Genomic DNA, 22,046 nt, shown 5'->3' with positions numbered 1-22,046 from the left:
ATGAAACATGCTTCTTTACATTCTCATGCACATATTTTTTATATGCATTCATTTTAATTTAAACATGTTAAATATTATTTATCTTTCCAGTTCTTGGCACTGTGTCCCATGCAGCTTTGCTTCCTGAAAGCAATGCTCCACCCTCAGACAAAAGCCACACCCTCCTCAAACCCTCATTTTATTGCACTCAGAGATGTCTGGTGATATGTTGATATTTATCCTTATTTTAAAAACTTAAAGGGACGCTGTAAGGTTCATAAAGGTAGTTTGTTACCTGTGGGCAACACCATGCCATAGAGGGCTATTTACGTAACACCATTAGGTCTGCTTGTATTCCGTTGCTCCCCAAGTCTGCTCAGAGTAGTTCGACACAATGAGAACGTTTCCTACCTGATGCAGACAAACTGCTTTGACATGTTTTCAGCTCCCTGGTTAGCAGGATAAGGGCGCCCTCTTGTGTTGGGCATCAGTTTCACATATCAGTTGTGAACCTGCTGCCATGTTCACTGCAGGAAGACTTGTTCAAATGTTACTGAGCTTTCAGCAGCTTCAGACAACAAGAGCGGTTTAAATAACTGTAATACAACATTATGTCAGCTTGTTCAGAGGAGACTCACCCGGCTACACTGACATCAGGTCACACTGAAAAGATGGCAGCAAAGAGTCTCAGGTCTGAAATTGTATTTAGGAATGGGAAATGTGTTTCTATTGTTTCAGGATTTTATGACTTGACCTAATATAGAGCGCACATTTTGCATTGATTGTTGATTTTAAAACATTTACATGTTACAAAAAGCTGAGTCAATCACTGGTTCAGTGCCAAGGTGAGCAAAACACTGAATCAACCTGACAGCCTCATTCGGAGGTTTCCTCTTCATTAAAATCTACAGGACAATAAATGTCCACATGGACATAATATCTGTGAGGCAGCACTTCAATTTCACCAAATTAATTCTGACTATTATTTCAAAATGTTTCTGTTTTTGGTGAGGAAAGCTGAAAGCACAGAGACTTACTCAAAGAGCTCTTCTGCTCTTATCATGAATATTGAACTTTGGGGTGTTTCAGGAGGAAACCTGCCTCAGTTATACCCTCATATTATTTGACATTTTGTCCATCAGCTTTGTTTGAAACCCTGCAATGAAGACGAGAAGAAAAGACTTTGATCCTGTTTGTTTATTCATGATGTCAAACTTCAGTTTGTTCACACATCACATCAGTAAAGTCTGTTCAATGATTCTTGTTCCTGATGTCATCAACAGATTCACTTCATCCACACCATCAGTTTGTTTGACCACAATCTAAACTATGTCAAAAAATCTCCTCATTGATTTCATCATGATCATTGAAGGTTTAAAATACCTCAGAGGACATTTTTACATTAATTTAGATATAAACAAAAGTTGATCTAGCAAAGAACAAAGTATTGTGGACAAAATATCTACATTAAAAGCAAGATCTGGTTCTTTCTCTCGTTTGACAAATACATCATTATTAAAAACCACAAACCATTTACAGCCTAGAAAAACGAACAAAGGTCATCATGAGCAGTGAAAGCCTCCATGGCTAAACAGACACAGGAAGGAGCGTCACTTAAAGGAACTCATTTACAGAACACATGAGAAGACGTCAAAGTACCGCCCATAACGTTTGATTGACAGGTGACAAAAATGTGCCAACAATCAGCTCTCAGCAACAAACATGAATAAAAATCAAGCTGAAGAATGAAAACACAGAAGTTAACCCGCTGTCCCTTAAATGACTTCTGTCTATTTCACTTTACACAACTCAACAGTGGATCCAGGAGACCAGAGAAGCCAAAGTCCAGCATAGAGAGGCTGAGTGAATGTGGTCTGGACTCTGTGGAGGAGAGTCATGGTTTCAGAGATGCTGTAGAAGGACAGAATACCTGCTCTGTGATCCAGGTACACTCCTACTCTGGAGGACCGAGGACCTGAGACAGGAGTTTGGACTTTGTTGTACATAAAGATATAAATGCTGTTGTTACAAAATAACGCCCAAGATTTGTCAGTGTATCCAAATACACATTCATCCCCTGCTCTGCTGATATTCTTGTATGCGACTGCTACACAAACTCCTCCTCTCCTCTCCACCTCCCAGTAACAACGTCCAGTCAGACTCTCTCTACTCAGGACCTGACACCATTCAGTGAATCTGTCTGGGTGACTAGAATAAGACTGTTCTTCACTCATGAATGTTGCTTTTCTGTTCCCATCAGATAATAACAGCTGTGTGTTTGCTGTGTTTGGATCCAGTGTGATGTCACATGAGTACTGTAAGAACTCAGCTCTGGTCTTGGGCTCTGGTTGTGGCAGTAAAACATCCACTTCAGTCACTGTCTGTGAGATGTTTGTCCATGTCTCCCTCAGAACGTCCTGTAGTTTATCTGTGACCTCTGACACAGCCGCTGTCACAGCCTCAAAGTACCTCAGAGGACGGATCTTGATGCTGGATGAGTCTGTAGATTCACTGAGTGGTGACAGTGAGGGGTAGTCGTGTAGAAACTGGTTGTGATCCTCTGTGAGTGACAGCTCCTCCAGGTCAGCGTCTCTCCTCTTCAGCTCAGTGATCTCCTGCTCCAGCTTCTCCTGAAGCTCTCTGACTCGACTCACTTCAGCTTCCTGCTGGGATCTGACCTGCTGCTTCACATCAGAGCGTCTTTCCTCCATGAGACGGATCAGCTGAGTGAAGATCTTCTCACTGTCCTCCACGGCTTTATCAGCAGAGCGATTGACAGCCTCCACCTCCTGTTGAAGCAGCTTCACATCTTTCTCTCTGTCCTGGATTCTCTGCTGGATGTTTTGTCGACTCACCCCGAGCTCTCTCTGCCTCTCAGTCCTTTCTGCTGCAGCTGAGACTGTGTCGTGGCCTTTATGTTCGTCCACAGAGCAGAGATAACAGATAGACTGCTGATCAGTACGACAGAACATCTTCATCACCTCATCGTGACGAGAGCAGACGTTCTCCTGGAGCTTCTTGGAGGGCTCCACCAGCTTGTGCTTCTTTAATGGATCCAGTTCAGAATGAAGTTGAAGGTGTTTCTCACAGTAAGAAGCCAGACACTGCAGACAGGACTTGCAGGATTTCAGTTTTCTCCCAGTGCAGACATCACAGGCCACATCTTCAGGTCCAGCATAGCAGTGATCAGCAGGAGCAGCTTGGAGTCCAGTCTTCTTCAGCTCCTCCACTAAAGCTGCTAACATGGTGTTTTTCAGTAGGACAGGCCTCGGTGTGAAGGTCTGCCTACACTGAGGGCAGCTGTAGACTCTCCTCTCATCCTCTTTATCCCAGTGGGTTTGAATACAGTTCATGCAGTAGCTGTGTCCACAGGGAACAGTCACCGGATCCTTCAGTAGATCCAGACAGATGGAACAAGAGAAGGTTTCCCGGTCCAGCTGAACTCCTTTCTGCGCCATTTCACCTCTCAGTGACAACGCCTGTCTGAGTTTCTGACCTTCAGACCTGAAACTAGTTTGAGCTCTGATCTACACAGCATGTGTTTGTGCAGTGAGTGTCAGCTCTGGTTGGTTACACCCATCTTCAAACTGTAGATCTGAAGGGGAGGGAACAAGGAAGTGTCTGAGTCAGAGTGGAGCTGGCTGTGTTTGAGAGCAGGAAGAAGAGGGAGGGGTTATCAAGCTGTGATTCCCAGAAGAGGAGCGGCGCTGTGGATTTTGAACTTTGTTTTCTCATTTACATGAAGCCTCAGTTAAAACCTGCTCCACATGTGAAACATTTGCAGCTTTAAGTTGTAAAATACTTGTCGACTCTTCAGGTCTCTGGTGATGGCTGCATATTTCTCTACTTCGTCATCAGATTCTGTTCAAACTTATTTTACTGCTTAAAAACAGCTGACTGAGAATTTAAAGTCATCAAAGTAAACTGTCATCAAACACTTTAACTGCTGAATTCACGTATCAAATCAGAGTGGTGAAAATGCTGCTACACGTGTTTTCAAATGGCTCCAAATGACAGAAGAATGATGAAACTTAAATTATAAAGTGTCAAAAGTTTGTTTTTTTGCAACGTGACGGACTTGAAGTGCATTTCCCTCCCTGCGCATCTGCGGTGTGCTCTGGTTTATCTTTTGAAGTCATCACCTCATGCAAAACATTCTTTTAAAAAAAACACTACTATAGACACAATATTAACCTACACGACGTGGGACCTCGCATGTCTTGCCAAAGTCTTCCTGCAACAAGAAGCATTCTGGGTAATCCCACTAAGAGAACACAGGAGCCCATGTGGAGAAGGGAGAGCTTCATTTACAAGCCTGTACTCCTGCTCATAGCTGCTTTTGATTTGGACGCTAAATCTTGAGTTTGCTAAAAAATAAAAACATTTTTTTGAAGGACTGAGATGCACTTGGATGGGTCGATTATTTTTGTTTTGCTATTTTTCTCATTGGTGGAAATGGAAAAAGAGATAAAAACGCACCATATCCACTTATTTATAAACAATGCTGTTTATTCCACGAGAAATATCGTTAAGTTTTCTTTTTAGCGAGACGAAAAAAATAGAGATGCATCGCGGTCTCTATGTATACGCAAAATGTAAGAAAAAAATTCCGTCCAGTGTTTGAGAAACTTGAATTTTATTTAAACTTGAAAAATGACTTAACTTTTATACAAGACAAGCATAGAGTTTATTTCTTTTCAAAAAAAAATCCCCAAAATGTAAACAAAGCGTGACACGAGGAAAATATGAAGTGGTAACAGACGTCACAAGTCTTACTGAGAGAGAGAGAGAGAGAGAGAGAGAGAGAGAGAGACAGAGAGAGAGAGAGAGAGAGAGAGAGAGAGAGAGAGGACAAGTCCAGCAGCTTTTTCTTTCTGTTCTGTTTTTGTAAAATGTACGAAAAGAAAACTTTTGATTGTTCCTTTTGTTTCTTGTTCTGTAGTTTCAGGTTGTTGTTTTTTTCCGGGGGAAATTATAAACCTTGTAAATGCAAAACTAGTCAATACTGTATTAAATGTGTGCACTTTGAAGTGTGCTTTGCTTGTACAGTTGTAAATACTCTAAAAATATAAGAGGTACCTTAAAATGATTATAAAGATATATTGATCTTGTTGAACTCTTAATGTCGCTATCGAGCTGGATGTAGGATATAAAAAAACGTCATGTTGTGCTTTTTGAAATATTTGTGTTGAACTTTTTATCTTTAGTTTGGGTGTGCGGAGCTTGAATTCTGCTCCACTTTGCAGGGTGGGCAGGCTGTCTGATTGTACATCTTTTTTTCCCTGTTGTCTTTCATTCCATTTTTTCCTACCTGTGTGGGCGGTTGAGTGTACAGGTGTGCCCTTAGCCCCTCCCTCTTTCACTGTGCACTAATTGGAAAGAGCCTGTGGTACTGACAAGCATCCTAAAAACAAAGCTGCGTGTCCACCAACATCCTCTTTTAAGCTCTGGCTGGAGAAAAAAAAAGCACTCCATGTCAGATTTTTAGCCGTCACTGTGCAGCAGCAACAACCGCACGTGCAAAGTGATCTTCCTTAAAAACTGCTGTTATAATACCAAGAACATTAAAAGGTTAAAGCTGCATTAAAAGGCTTTTAAAGTGTTCATGCTTTCCCAACAGAATTGGAATAATTCCAGGGGGAAACAGTCACATGTAGACAATGACACTAATACTCAATGAAATGTACTGTGACTGCATTGTGTCCATGCGAGGTGGGCAGCATGACAATATCTAATGTTAGTCGGTATAACTAATAAGACAGAGAGCTGAAGTTCTGCCTCATGATGATGTTTCTTCTCATCAAGAGTTTTTGTTTTTAAACGCTGAAACTTCATTTGTGGTTTTCTTTCCATGTTCAATAATGAGTCTCTTTTTTACTGTGTGATGGTAAAAATTGAGCACTTTGTCATTGTTAGTCTAGGCTTTTTTTCTGAGCGCAAGACAAAAAGATCAGTACCTCTCGTGTGTGTGTGTGGAGCTAGAGTCAGGATGAGTTTAGCCTAGCTTAGCACAGAGACAGGGAAGAGCTAGCTTGGTGAAAAATGGACCTCCTAAAAGCTCATTGATACACGAGTTGTTTTGCTAAATACATGCATGAACATAAACGCTGAAATGAGCAGAAATAGTTCCCTTATGTAACTAAATGAATGTTTTTCCTTTGCTGTTTGTTTCTTGATTAACACGTTTCCTACTTTAGGGTTGTTAGGCTCATTTTTAAACTTTAGATTGAGACAGGCTAGCCTAGCTTTATGCTAAGCTAGGCTAATCATATCCTGATTCGCGCTCTGTGTTTAACACACACACCTAACAGTGGAATGCTTTTTCTCCCCTGAACTCTCAGGACATTTATAACTGTATTCGACCGATTATTCTTAATTTCTTTTTACCTTGAAAAGAGGAAACGTGTTCGTCCTTTAAAAAACTAAAAGATTTTCACTCATTCTTATCTTCAGTAGTAGAAGAAGAAGACGACAGGTTAGCTAACATTTTGATCCTGTGCAGCTAACGTTAGCAGTTGGTCTTACCTGTGAACGTTTCTTTAAATTAGACTTGGAGTCCGTGGATAATGACAGCATTATCACGAGGCATAACTTCCACTGTACTGCGATGTTGCTCGCTTTCTTTCTCCTTTGAAGACACAAAATGATGGCGAACGTTCCAACCGTTGAATATTCACTTGTTCACGACAGACCATGGCAACCAGAGACTGGATGGCAACTTTGAGGAGCAGTGTTGTGAGACTTGTGTGTCGTGAAGTGACGTAACGTGCGCGCATGGTATCAGAGACGGTCAGACGGACGGTTTCGAAATGAAACACCAGATGTTAAAGAGCATCTTTGGTATTATCTCGTCTTCATTTTAAAATGTGTTTTAAAACTGCAATGCTGCTAGTAATCCCCATTTTTAATGAATGTATCTGTAATGTAATTAGACTATAACTTTTTTTTTCTAAGGAAAAATTATTTGACACTATTTTTTAGGAGCTTGGGGGTCCCTGATAATACATACATATATATATATATATGCGTGTGTATGTGTGTGTGTGTGTGTGCTATGAGGGCACTGAAACACCCAGGGTTTTTATAGTACATCTAATAATTAGAATAAGGAAAATAAGCAATATATGAAGAAGAAAAGTTTTTATTTTGACAAAAATCCACCACAAATGGTTTCAACAGCTCTGAGTATTACGTTTGCGTTTAAAGTAAGTGGGTGGAGGAGGTTTGACTGTGTGTGAAAGTATATGTGGAAGTGTGTGTCTGTCGAGTGTCGAATATCTTCTGGTCCCATTAACATTACTAACCATATATCTTCCCGGGAGTTCTCGTGCTCCCTTGTCCTGTAAGTTCCTGGAGATCGTTGCTGCAGACCACCTGCTGCTGTGGACCTGCTCGACTGCAACAACTACTAACACAGTGATTGTCAAACTGTGGGGCGCGGTGGAATGACAGGGGGGGCGCGCCAACGTTTGGAAAATGTAGCAGGCGGAACTATGTTTTGACGTCGGACAACCCGGACTCATTTTCAGGTGGCACAGTACACAAACGCGTTGTCCTCGCATATGTCAATGATTTCTGTGAGAAGCACATCACATGTAGACTTCCACACTCTAATTGTACTCTTTTCTTCACTGTATTAAGTTTTAATTCATTCACAATCTACTTTAATCTGTTCACTTTGCTTTCCTTCACTCCCCCAACACACCTGTGCCTCTGCTCTCTGCACAGCTGCTGGCCCCGCCCCCCTCTATCTGTCTGTCTCTCTGTCTGCTTTGTTGACTACCCTCATCAGCCGTCTGTTTAATTAAGTTACAAAAGTTAAATATTTTCTCTCGCAATTCAAAACAGCACGTGAGCCGCGTGTGCACGGGGGACGTTATTAATGACGTAGCGATCAAAACGAGCGATCGATTGTTACCAAATGACATCTGCACCTTTTTATAAGCTTTATAAACAGCGACAATCAATGCATTTACAGTAGGGACATACGGAGATATACAATAGGATTGTTTAGATTAGATTGCGTAACAGAACTGCATATGATTGTGTGCGGACAGAGAGCGTCCGATGTCGGACCCTCTTTTACCCGTTAGAACCAACACTGTGAGGAGTAAACTGGCCCCGCTGTCGTTTATTTGGTTGCCTTGAGTTCACGTGTGATTGATGTCCTGTGACTCCTGTCACTGTTTCAGGGCCGCCACAGCAAAATGTATGTAGCGGAAACACTGGTTTTTTTTAAGCACTGATTGAACTTTATTGTTATTGTTCTGAAAAAGTCATTGCACATTTCATTATATTTCTATTTGGAAAAAGTCTGATGGAGCAATTGAGATAGTTGGGTTTTTTTGCACAGCAAATTACTCAGAGAAAAGTGAAAAGAACGGTCACGATCTTGACTTTCTGTCAATAAAAGTTTAACTTCACCCATTTGTGACATTTTTGGGGGGGGGGGGGGGGGGGGGGGGTCAAGGGGGGGCCTGGACATTTTTTTTCTCCAAGGGGGGGCTTGACAGAAAAAGTTTGAGAACCACTGTACTGACATCAGTCTTCCCCATAGTATCATTATTGTTGCTGCTAATGCTAATAGTAGACCTGTTGACTTCAACTGTTACAATTACGATTACCTCAGCCTTCATCATTACTCTGCTTCTCTCGCTAATTTATTTATTTATTTATTTTGCTAATCTTCACCCTAGTCTACCACTATTATTGGCATTGTAACCATAAGTATGTGTCTGTTGTTGTTCATGTAACAAGGACATATGGAGCTTAGCGAAAGTTCAAGCAGGAAGACTGTTCTCATTCATTCATTCATCATGAACTTCATTCATACTGCACTCTCTCTCTTTCCCCCCTCTGTTCCTGTTTCGCGATCAGCTGATTATGGGCGTTTCCATTTAAGCATTAACCAACCAGAGTTAGACACGACGTCTGTGAACCAATCATCTTACTGCTGTCAAACTTTAAATCTGCTCCTCTCTCTTCCGCAGTCTGCTCATCGTTTCAGACGATTATTGCGACCCTCCTCCACCCCAGTCACCTCCATCCTTTTCATCAGTGTCCAGTCATCTCAGCTCATCCTGCATCCTCTCTTCACCATCATCACCACCAGTGTCTAGACTCCATCGGGGGGGTATCCTATCCTGCTCTCGGCCTCTACACCCCTCCAGCACACGATGACATCACGATGGAGTCTAATCGCCAAAGACTTTGCACATTTCATTTCAACTTGTAAATAAATAATTGTTCAAACGTATTAAGTCTCTCCTGATTGAAATGTTGTTCATGTAACAAGGACATATGTTGTTGTTGTAACAAGAACATATGTTGTTGTTGCTCTCTTTGCCTGTCTCTATCCTGCATCTCCTTCTATCCCATTCTCGGCCCATCCAGTCGAGGCAGACGGCTGTTCAACATGAGTCTGGTTCTGCTCGAGGTTTCTGCCTGTTAAAAGGAAGTTTTTCTGCCAATGTGCCGAATGTTGCTAAGTGCTACTCATGGTGATTCATGTTGGGCCTCTCTTTAAATAACATAACAAAGAGTCGGTCTAGACCTGCTCTTTTTGTAAAGTGTCTCGAGATAACTCTGGTTATGATTTGGCGCTATACAAATGAAATTTGATTGATTGATTGATTCAGTGTGCTGTGTGTTTGTTATTATTTGAAGTGTTTCTCTTCTTCATGTGATTCCTATTGTGTATGGAACCTCAGGAAGCAGCTGCTGGTGGACGTGAAACACAGGTGGACATCATATTTTCTGCACTTGGCCTTCGGTGTACCTGTGTGCGCACACACATATACATTGCTTTACTGACACTGACCCTTGACCTGCTAACTATCTATTAAACCTGATTTTGGGAATCCACTCGTCCTGACTCTTCAGCCTCACTGTCCTCACTGTCAGAGGGAATGACCCTCACTACTCGATCATGTTCCTTCCCACCAGAAAAGGTTCTTGTGTCCATTCCTGTAAGTGTCAGTAGATATGAAGTAAGAACATTGACTATGGCCATAATTTTAATTAAGTAAGATGTTTAATTTAATTTAAACATCTTACATTTTATTTATCTTTCCAGTTCTTGGCACTGTGTCCCATGCAGCTTTGCTTCCTGAAAGCAATGCTCCACCCTCAGACAAAAGCCACACCCTCCTCAAACCCTCATTTTATTGGACTCAGAGATGTCTGGTGATATGTTGATATTTATCCTTATTTTAAAAACTTAAAGGGACGCTGTAAGGTTCAAAAAGGTAGTTTGTTACCTGTGGGCAACACCATGCCATAGAGGGCTATTTACGTAACACCATTAGGTCTGCTTGTATTCCGTTGCTCCCCAAGTCTGCTCAGAGTAGTTCGACACAATGAGAACGTTTCCTACCTGATGCAGACAAACTGCTTTGACATGTTTTCAGCTCCCTGGTTAGCAGGATAAGGGCGCCCTCTTGTGTTGGGCATCAGTTTCACATATCAGTTGTGAACCTGCTGCCATGTTCACTGCAGGAAGACTTGTTCAAATGTTACTGAGCTTTCAGCAGCTTCAGACAACAAGAGCGGTTTAAATAACTGTAATACAACATTATGTCAGCTTGTTCAGAGGAGACTCACCCGGCTACACTGACATCAGGTCACACTGAAAAGATGGCAGCAAAGAGTCTCAGGTCTGAAATTGTATTTAGGAATGGGAAATGTGTTTCTATTGTTTCAGGATTTTATGACTTGACCTAATATAGAGCGCACATTTTGCATTTACTGTTGATTTTAAAACATTTACATGTTACAAAAAGCTGAGTCAATCACTGGTTCAGTGCCAAGGTGAGCAAAACACTGAATCAACCTGACAGCCTCATTCGGAGGTTTCCTCTTCATTAAAGTCTACAGGACAATAAATGTCCACATGGACATAATATCTGTGAGGCAGCACTTCAATTTCACCAAATTAATTCTGACTATTATTTCAAAATGTTTCTGTTTTTGGTGAGGAAAGCTGAAAGCACAGAGACTTACTCAAAGAGCTCTTCTGCTCTTATCATGAATATTGAACTTTGGGGTGTTTCAGGAGGAAACCTGCCTCAGTTATACCCTCATATTATTTGACATTTTGTCCATCAGCTTTGTGTGAAACCCTGCAATGAAGACGAGAAGAAAAGACTTTGATCCTCTTTGTTTATTCATGATGTCAAACTTCAGTTTGTTCACACATCACATCAGTAAAGTCTGTTCAATGATTCTTGTTCCTGATGTCATCAACAGATTCACTTCATCCACACCATCAGTTTGTTTGACCACAATCTAAACTATGTCAAAAAATCTCCTCATTGATTTCATCATGATCATTGAAGGTTTAAAATACCTCAGAGGACATTTTTACATTAATTTAGATATGAACAAAAGTTGATCTAGCAAAGAACAAAGTATTGTAGACAAAATATCTACATTAAAAGCAAGATCTGGTTCTTTCTCTCGTTTGACAAATACATCATTATTAAAAACCACAAACCATTTACAGCCTAGAAAAACGAACAAAGGTCATCATGAGCAGTGAAAGCCTCCATGGCTAAACAGACACAGGAAGGAGCGTCACTTAAAGGAACTCATTTACAGAACACATGAGAAGACGTCAAAGTACCGCCCATAACGTTTGATTGACAGGTGACAAAAATGTGCCAACAATCAGCTCTCAGCAACAAACATGAATAAAAATCAAGCTGAAGAATGAAAACACAGAAGTTAACTCGCTGTCCCTTAAATGACTTCTGTCTATTTCACTTTACACAACTCAACAGTGTCTCCATAATTACAAAACCTGAGTCCAGCATAGAGAGGCTGAGTGAATGTGGTCTGGACTCTGTGGAGGAGAGTCATGGTTTCAGAGATGCTGTAGAAGGACAGAATACCTGCTCTGTGATCCAGGTACACTCCTACTCTGGAGGACCGAGGACCTGAGACAGGAGTGTGGACATTGTTGTACATAAAGTTATAACTGTTGTTGTCACAATATAACGCCCAAGATTTGTCATTGTATCCAAATCCACATTCATCCCCGCCCCCTGCTCTGCTGATATTCATGTATGCGACTGCTACATAAACTCCTCCTCCTCTCCACTCCACCTCCCAGTAGCAACGTCCAGTCAGACTCTCTCTACTCAGGACCTGACACCATTCAGTGAATCTGTCTGGGTGACTAGAATAAGACTGTCCTTTACTCATGAATGTTGCTTTTCTGTTCCCATCAGATAATAACAGCCATGTGTTTGCTGTGTTTGGATCCAGTGTGATGTCACATGAGTACTGTAAGAACTCAGCTCTGGTCTTGGGCTCTGGTTGTGGCAGTAAAACATCCACTTCAGTCACTGTCTGTGAGATGTTTGTCCATGTCTCCCTCAGAACGTCCTGTAGTTTACCTCTGACCTCTGACACAGCCGCTGTCACAGCCTCAAAGTACCTCAGAGGACGGATCTTGATGCTGGATGAGTCTGTAGATTCACTGAGTGGTGACAGTGAGGGGTAGTCGTGTAGAAACTGGTTGTGATCCTCTGTGAGTGACAGCTCCTCCAGGTCAGCGTCTCTCCTCTTCAGCTCAGTGATCTCCTGCTCCAGCTTCTCCTGAAGCTCTCTGACTCGACTCACTTCAGCTTCCTGCTGGGATCTGACCTGCTGCTTCACATCAGAGCGTCTTTCCTCCATGAGACGGATCAGCTGAGTGAAGATCTTCTCACTGTCCTCCACGGCTTTATCAGCAGAGCGATTGACAGCCTCCACCTCCTGTTGAAGCAGCTTCACATCTTTCTCTCTGTCCTGGATTCTCTGCTGGATGTTTTGTCGACTCACCCCGAGCTCTCTCTGCCTCTCAGTCCTTTCTGCTGCAGCTGAGACTGTGTCGTGGCCTTTATGTTTGTCCACAGAGCAGAGATAACAGATAGACTGCTGATCAGTACGACAGAACATCTTCATCACCTCATCGTGACGAGAGCAGACGTTCTCCTGGAGCTTCTTGGAGGGCTCCACCAGCTTGTGCTTCTTAAAGGCAGGGGAATCATAATGAAGTTGAAGGTGTTTCTCACAGTAAGAAGCCAGACACTGCAGACAGGACTTGCAGGCTTTCAGTTTTCTCCCAGTGCAGACATCACAGGCCACATCTTCAGCTCCAGCATAGCAGTGATCAGCAGGAGCAGCTTGGAGTCCAGTCTTCTTCAGCTCCTCCACTAAAGCTGCTAACATGGTGTTTTTCAGCAGGACAGGCCTCGGTGTGAAGGTCTGCCTACACTGAGGGCAGCTGTAGACTCTCTTCTCATCCTCTTTATCCCAGTGGGTTTGAATACAGTTCATGCAGTAGCTGTGTCCACAGGGAACAGTCACCGGATCCTTCAGTAGATCCAGACAGATGGAACAACAGAAGGTTTCCCGGTCCAGCTGAACTCCTTTCTGCGCCATTTCACCTCTCAGTGACAACAACTGTCTGAGTTTCTGACCTTCAGAACTGAAACTAGTTTGAGCTCTGATCTACACAGCATGTGTTTGTGCAGTGAGTGTCAGCTCTGGTTGGTTACACCCATCTTCAAACTGTAGATCTGAAGGGGAGGGAACAAGGAAGTGACTGAGTCAGAGTGGAGCTGGCTGTGTTTGAGAGCAGGAAGAAGAGGGAGGGGTTATCAAGCTCTGCTTCATGTTACGTTGCACAGTTTCTCCACATGAAAACAAACACTGTCTGTTTGTTTTCAGCAAGCTAGCAAACTCTATATAACATTTCAAAAACTGTTCTCACAATGTTCTTTACAGATAAATCCAAAGGCCAATAAGTGAATAAAAGACAGAACTGTGACGAGAACAAAAAGTCTACAAACAACAATAGAGACATAAATTCAAGAAAGAGTTTAAGGAAACAGTTGAGTATGGTTTTAAAATGTTCCATCTCTATTTAATATTTGTAAGAGGTACAAACACTTTGAATTAAAGGGTTAATACAACACTATTAGTGTGCAGTTGTAATCAGATGATGCATGTGAAAAAGAATACATTTGTCCACCACTTTAACTCCTCCTGTGCAAGTCCGTGGAGGCTCCTGCATATAAACAGATAATGTACAGACAATATAGTAAATCAAATAGGAACAATAACAAATGTTGAAGGATGCAGTAAATTCATTAACACTTCTAAAATATGTTTAAAACCATTTGTTTGTTTTTAAAATACGTCTAATTTGGCAAAACTCACTAAATCACTGTCCAACTAGTGATGCATCGTATCAATAATCCACTTATTGAAAAAGAGAGAGCATACAATATTAGTGATGTAAATAAAGCCAGTACAACAAAGGGAGCTTTATGAGAGCACCAGCTGTCAAACACTGAGAATCCACTGGGAGGCGACAGAGTTCACTTCACCAACATGAGGGGATTGATTGACGTTCTTGACAACCGATTAATTCACAATCACAGGTTTCTTCCTCCTTCTTTCCTGGTCGCTTCCACTTCTTCTTTCTTTACTGCATTCAAGTCATTTCAGTAAAACTGTTGTTCACATTTATTTGCTCCTAATCTAACACACACGCAACATTTCAGTCGCCATCATTGTTGTTGGAGTACACGTAGGAGCAAGAATAAGGTCAACACAGAGGCAGAGAAACTGAACGAGTTTTTACGCGCTACCTGAAGGCCACTCCGTCGACTTGCAGCAGAAGTATAAATCAGGTGTTAACCATGTGGAGCGCATTACACACAGCACGCCTCTGCTGCTGAGAAACATCACGTTTATAAGCCAAAGTAAATCTTAGTCCCGTATTAAGGAAGCGTTGCAGGCAATCTTTGCCAACTCCTGCGACCGCCACCAGGAATATTTAACAGACCGAGGGCATCTGTTTGTGTGTGATCTGATCCGCTCATAGACAAGTTATATTTATATCATATCAGTTTCATGTGAGTTTTAAATCTTTGTGGTATTTTGGAGTTTATTTGAGTTGCTTTTGGTGGACAGATATACTTTTCTCTTGCTCTTTCATTGTATTTATCAGAGCTTAAGATGCTTCTTTAGACCACACAGGGTGTTTTTATGATGCAGACTCGGCTGCTCTGTTTACTGTCTGACATTATTTCAGCCTTTGTTGATGATGCTGATTATTGTGATCGTTATTTTTTACAAGAAAAACTGCTACGACTCACATCTTTACAATATTTAAGCAGTGATTACTTGTCCTCGGGTGTTTGTTTGTACGAGGCCACTTTTTGACAGCTATTTAAATAACTTTTATAAATAATTGCAAAAACATTTTCTAGTCGGTTCATGTTTTATCCACGAGGAACACGACGACGATGAGCCTCCAAAGCCCAGTCCGTGTTTCATCTGTATAGTTTTACACGACATCGTTGCACTATTCCTGCAAATTGTGTTGTCCCACTGAGATTTCAGAAAGCTACAAGTTTTATAAATATCATCATTGTTATTCTTACAGATGAGATTCCAACTCATTCTGAGAAACATTTTCTCACAGTCTGGAGGTGGACGACCTAAAGCACACATATTCCAGACAGTGACCAAAGCCATTGCCCCCACCCGCACGGAGAACAGGTCGTAGAAGTAGATGAACGTTCTGATCAAGCTCAAAATTAGCGTGCAGAGACTCTTGCTAAACAAAGGAGAGGTGGGGGCGAAACAGGCGTCTCTTACATGACGCCTCCTCGTCAACTGTTGCAAAAACGTTCCACAAACTCTCTTATCTGCAACTTAATTTCAATCTCCAATAGATAATAAAACATGGTTGAAAAACTCTTAAAACTAGGTTAGAAAACTTGGTTAAAAAATATAATCAAAGTCTTCAAAAACTCGGACAAGCAAACACTAGAGACTGGCAGAATCTGATGCAAAAAGAGTTTATTCCCGTATAAATACAACCAAATAAACCCGAGTCCATCCGGATAAGACTGCCCACGGGTCAGCCGCTCGGGTCTTATATACTCTAAGCCCCTCCCTCGCTGGGCTTCAGCTTGCCCCAACACCTGTTGGAGCCCCCCCCCTCGCTCTGGCTCTCTTCCCTCAGTCGGTTTCCTCTCAGTTTTTGCCTGACCCATTTCCAACTTTTCTGCAGGCCTCTTCTTTACTCCGGCCAATTAGGCACGTTCATGCACTGTACAACAGAAAAGGAGGGGCTGGGGGGGCACACCTGTTGTTCTTGGCCAGCTGCCAACCCTGCACCTGGCTTTCATACTGAGCCCAGCGAGTTTAGCTTCAGCTTAGGATTCTATTTTAGAGTTTTAACACTTTAGATTATAAAAACTTATTATAAAACATTAGAATATAAAACCTTAACTATGAAACATTTGACTGTTAAACCTCAACTATAAAAAACTTGACTGTAAAATTTTAACTTTAAGACATTTGACTGTACAACTTTAACTTTAAGGCTTTAGACTATAGAAAAGTTAACTTTAAGACATTTTAACTATAAAACTTTAACTTTAAGGCATTAAAACATTTAATTTATAAATCTTATGGTTATATAACTTCAACTCTAAAACCTTTAATTATAAAGTTTCAACTAAAACATATCATTATAACACTTTTGATTATATAACTTCAACTCTAAAACATTTGATTATAAAGCTTCAAAATGTTTTCCAACACAACCAACTGTTCTCCCTCAACAACCAAGTAGCCCGACTATCAGAAAAGAATCATGAGTTTTAGTGTGTTTTTCCATCTAGTAGTTGTCCATACTTTCATCAAAGACACCAAAAAGATGGCACAGAAACTGAAGGAAGCAGGAACATATCAGGTGGGCAGCAGTAAGACAGTCTGACCCTGTTCACCTTTGGTATCAACATGTGGTTTTCGTGATCAGATCACAAGTGGACAGCCTTCAGTACAGGTGTAAACACACCCAGGACGGATTGAGGACGCATTGAGATCCAACCACTCACATACGGAGGTGGTCTGGGACGCATTTGTCCACATTTGTCTGCAAGTGTGTACGCACACGTGTTTCAACTATTTCTTATGGCAACAACAATAAGGATGTTTTTATGTACCAGACTCAGCGTATAGGTTCCTAATGGAGGACGTGCAGTTGCTGACAGATGAATAAAATCTTATTATATCTGCTTACAACTCCATCATGTTCTGTTGTAAACCATTTATTAAAGGTCTTTCCTTTTTGTTCATGTGTCGTGTCACCAAACCCACTTGTTTCACTTTTTCCTGATTTTACGACAATAGATATTTCTATCTAACACACCACACACACGGCTGTTATTATCTGATGGGAACAGAAAAGCAACATTGATGAGTGAAGATCAGTCAGATTTACTTATTGGTCCCAGGTCATGGGTAGAGAGAGTCTGACTGGACGCTGTTACTGGGAGGTGGAGAGGACAGGGAGGACGGTTTATATCGCAGTCACATACAAGAATATCAGCAGGAATTACAAGAGAGTGTGTAAAAATCAAATAAGATTTGGATACAATGAAAAATCTTGGGCTTTAGATTGTGAACTCCCAGATTTCGATGGTGAATCAGGTTATGGATTCATGCACAACTGGCGCAGAACCGATGTCTCAGGTCCTCTGTCCTCCAGAGTAGGAGTGTACCTGGATCACGATGCAGGTATCCTGTCCTTCTACAGCATCTCTGAAACCATGACTCTCCTCCACAGAGTCCAGACCACATTCACTCAGCCTCTCTATGCTGGACTTGGTTTATATTTTCCTCCAGCCACTGCTGAGTTCTGTAAACTGAAATAGACAGAATGGACTGAAAAAAGCGATCACCTGCTGAGGTTCATAAGATCGCACATCATCCTGTTTAGCCTTGGAGGCTACCACTGATCATGATGGTTTGTTTACTAAAAACGTGAACTTCTCTGTGCTCTGTGGTTTTTGAATATTGGTACAACCGTTTGGCATGTCGTGTTTTTTATGCCACTTCAATAGTCTGAAGGGTGAAAGCAAATCTAGTTATTTTCACATTAAGAACAAATGTTATTTTGACGTTCAATGAGGTACCACAAAACTGTGATTCTGATAATCATTAAGGACATCATCCCTATTTTTTACACTGATGGGATTCTGTACATTAAATTGTTTGTGATGTGTAAACAAACTAATAAAGTTTTTTTCAAGAATGAACGCAGACTTTTGTCTCTCTTTATTCCAGACCGTCGCACTAAGCTGATGTTGAATCTGTTGAAAACTGAACCTAACACAGCTGAGGCACAAAGTTCTGTGTTTAGAGAAGATGGCATTTATTTACATCAGTGTCTCTGCTTTTGGCCGTCCTCACCTCCAACCAATCACAGAGTTTTATATGGCTTGTTGATTTTTACAACCAATATTTTCTATCATTATAATCATTAATACATAGCTTTAAAATCTAGAAATATGGTGAGATTTAATTTATTTAAGTGAAAATCATTCTAAACCATGCAGCAGATGTTTAATAAGTCTTTTGTGGGCAGGATCATCCTTTAAGCTGTCGTGTAATGAGGCAGCAAGGTGAAGGTGACCTGTATTAATAGAAATAAAATAAGTTAGTTTTAGTTTATGAGTTTATTTCGGACTCGTAAAAAGGAAACAAGAAAACAAAACAGTAATGGACAGACATAAAAAAAATAAAAAATAAATAAATAAATAAATAAATACTTTGCCATAGACAACATGAAAATTGAAAACAAAACATGATGTTTAGATTTCCCATGTCTGAAAAGGAGTGGGAAGAAGTGAAACTTATTTACTCCCACCCCCCTTATTCATTAATTAACTCTCTAGATTCATTGACAATATAATCTATAGTATCAAACATATGTATGAATATCTACCATATAGCATATCCATATATCTAATATATACATATACATCTACATATCTAATACATACATATATACATATACACAGATATATATATACACACATATATAAACATACACCCACACAAACATATATATACATATATGTACACATATACATATACATACTCATCAATACTCTTTATCACAGGCATACACATATATAGGCACATACATATACAAAGACAAACTGAAGGCAACACCCAAAGAACAGCAAATAATAAATAAGCAAATAAATACCCGAATACTTAAATAAATAATAAGCACATTTGATTTTCAACACCCTCATCCCTGTACATGTTGAAAATCATCTCTTTATATTTCTTTTTAACCTGAATTATGTTTGGACATTCCTTTATCTCCACATTCAAACTGTTCCATAGTTTAACTCCACAGATAGGAACACAAAAGCTCCTTCTTGTTGTGCGTGTATTCTGGATTTTGAAATGGAATTTTCCCCTCAAGTTGTAACCCCCTTCCCTTACAGTAAATAATTTTTGAATGTTTCCAGGCAATGAATTATGTTTTGCTTTGAATATTATTTGTGCTGTCTGTAGTTCCACAAGATCTTTGAATTTCAGTAGTTTTGATTGTAAGAAGAGTGATCCCTATATGTATGATCCCTGTATCCTGCCCTATGAATTACCCTTATTGCTTTCTTTTGCAGAGTGATTAGTGGATATATTGTGCTTGTGTAATTGTTACCCCAAACCTCTGCACAGTAAGTTAGATATGGAAGAACTATTGAACAGTATAGAATGTGGAGTGTTTTGTGATCCAGAACCTGTTTTGCTTTATTTAATACTGCTATGCTCCGTGATACTTTGGTTTGTACGTGCTTAATGTGTGATTTCCAGCTGATTTGATCATCTATTGTAACCCCCAGAAATGTAATTTTATTGACTCTTTCAATATCAACCCCATCTAACTGAATCTGTACCTGTGCATTAGATCTGCTGTTCCCAAAAAGCATTATTTTTGTTTTGCTCATGTTTAGTGACAGTTTATTTCTATCAAACCATAATTTAAGTTGAATTAATTCAGTATTAATATCTTGCACTAAGATTTGTAAATCGCTACCAGAACAAAAAATATTTGTGTCATCTGCAAATAACACCAGCTTAAGTACATTAGATACCTTGCATAGGTCATTGATATATAAAATGAACAATTTAGGGCCCAACACTGACCCCTGAGGGACCCCACAAGTAATGTCCAAACATGCTGAACAGTAATCACCCAGCTTCACAAACTGTCTCCTGTTGCTGAGGTAACTCTTCAGCCAGTCCAACCCTCTACCCCTAATACCATACCGTTCCAGTTTATTGAATAATATGTTATGGTTTATTGTATCAAATGCTTTTTTCAGGTCTATGAATATTCCAACTGTATACTGTTTTTGGTCTATTGAGTTAGTGATTTCTTCAATAGATTCGATTAGTGCCAGTGATGTTGTTCGATTAGATCTGAACCCGTATTGGTTTTCAGTGAGTCATTTGTGCTTGTCTACGAATTTGTCCAGTCGATTATTGAAAAGTTTTTCTTCAATTTTTAGAGAATTGAGGGAGGAATGAGACAGGTCTGTAGTTTGTGAAGTGGTGTTTGTTCCCAGATTTGTACAGAGGTATGACTTTTGCTATTTTCATTTTGTTTGGAAAAGTACCAGTTTGAAATGATAAATGACAGATGTGTCACGGTTTCGGTTTAAACAAAAAAGGTGAGGACCCAGATGCAGACTGAAATAATGGATTTAATAAACAAAAGGCAAAAATGCAAAAACAAAATCTAAACTCCAACAAAAGACAAAAAGGAAAATCAAAAGGCAGAGCAAAAAAACTTACAACAAAACCAGGAACAGGTAATCCAAGAGACACGAGGGGTCAGGGGAAGCACAAAGAATATCCAGGGAAAGGTCATGGACATAGACTAACACACGTTGGATGACATAGACCCACGTACGATGGATGACAACTGAACAGCACAGGGACAAGGGAAGACAAAGACTAAATACACTGGGGAGGTGAAACTAATCGGACACAGGTGAGACCATCAAGGGAGCAGGTGAAAACAATAAGGGCAGGGCACATAATCAAACAGGTGGGAAAACACACAAAGGCAGGAAGTAAAACAAGACAAAACATACATGGGGCAAGAACTACAAAATAAAACAGGAAACACTAAAAACCAAACTCAGCAGAACTCAAACAGAAAATCTCTAGACAATGAAACACAAATGAATTACATAACTAAACAAGACTAAATCAAGACAAGAACACAATATATTAAATACAAAATTAAACAATAAGAACTCATGACAAGATGTACGTTAATGGTTTAACAATCCCCTCAGACACGCTTTTCACAACACACATATCAATGTCGTCACAGTCAGTAGATTTCTTATTTGTACAATTCGAAATAATTTCTATAATTTCTTTCTCATCAACTGCAGTGATGAACATTGAATTCAGCTTTCTATCAATTAAACTGCTGTCCTGTTCCTCCGGTGTTGCTGGCTCAGGGATTTTCTTTGCCAGGTCAGGTCCAACATTTACAAAGAATTCATTAAAACTGTTAACTACTTCAGTCATGTTATACTTTTCGTTGTTATTAACAATAAAGTATTTAGGATAACTTACTTGTCTTGGACAACTTTTTATCACAGTGTTCATTATGTCCCATATTCTTTTAATGTTATTTTTGTTGTCCTCTAATATTTTATTATAATATTCTTTCTTAGCTGTTCTCATTATATTAGTTAATTTATTTTTATATTTTTTATATTTATTATCAGCCTCTTTAGTTCTCAGTCTAATGAATTCTCTATAAAGTGTATTTTTCTTTTTGCAGGCATTCTGTAACCCCTTTGTTATCCAAGGATGTTCTATGTATCTTAACTTCCTGTTCATTTTTTTTACAGGACAATTTTTATCATATAATACTCTAAATACTCTTTGGAATGCATCATATGCACTGTTGATGTTATTCTCATTGCATATGCTTTCCCAGTTTTGTGCCATTAAGTCATTTCTAAATCAGTTTATTGACTCCTCTGTTCTCATCCTTCTGTATTCTGTTTTTGTCGGTAAATTGAGTTGTCTTGTAATTACTGTCATATACTGTGAAAACCGGCAGATGGTCACTGATGTCACTGACTAATAGTCCACTTATTGTGTTGTTTAGAATGTCGTTTGTAAATATATTGTCGATCAACGTGGCACAATGGGAGGTTATTCTGGTG

General features: G+C 40.1%; 2 protein-coding genes across 2 annotated transcripts; both read right to left on the bottom strand.

Annotated features, from left to right (window-relative positions):
* Nucleotides 1-1,166: 1,166 nt before the first annotated feature.
* LOC138611315 (tripartite motif-containing protein 16-like) lies at nucleotides 1,167-3,463 on the bottom strand. The gene has a single exon (XM_069684344.1). It carries the CDS (start codon nucleotides 3,435-3,437, stop codon nucleotides 1,770-1,772), a length of 1,668 nt encoding a protein of 555 aa, XP_069540445.1. The 5' UTR covers nucleotides 3,438-3,463; the 3' UTR covers nucleotides 1,167-1,769.
* Nucleotides 3,464-11,733: 8,270 nt separating this feature from the next.
* On the bottom strand, nucleotides 11,734-13,422 carry LOC138612256 (tripartite motif-containing protein 16-like). The gene has a single exon (XM_069685572.1). It carries the CDS (start codon nucleotides 13,405-13,407, stop codon nucleotides 11,734-11,736), a length of 1,674 nt encoding a protein of 557 aa, XP_069541673.1. The 5' UTR covers nucleotides 13,408-13,422.
* Between the last annotated feature and the right edge of the window lie 8,624 nt (nucleotides 13,423-22,046).

Source organism: Semicossyphus pulcher, unplaced genomic scaffold (assembly GCF_022749685.1).
Source record: "Semicossyphus pulcher isolate SPU_LCO1_2020_fin unplaced genomic scaffold, fSemPul1.0.p SCAF_7, whole genome shotgun sequence".
In the NCBI taxonomy this organism is placed as follows: Eukaryota; Metazoa; Chordata; class Actinopteri; order Labriformes; family Labridae; genus Semicossyphus; species Semicossyphus pulcher.
Note: the sequence above shows the minus strand (reverse complement) of the source record. Positions and strands in the feature narration are given on the sequence as shown.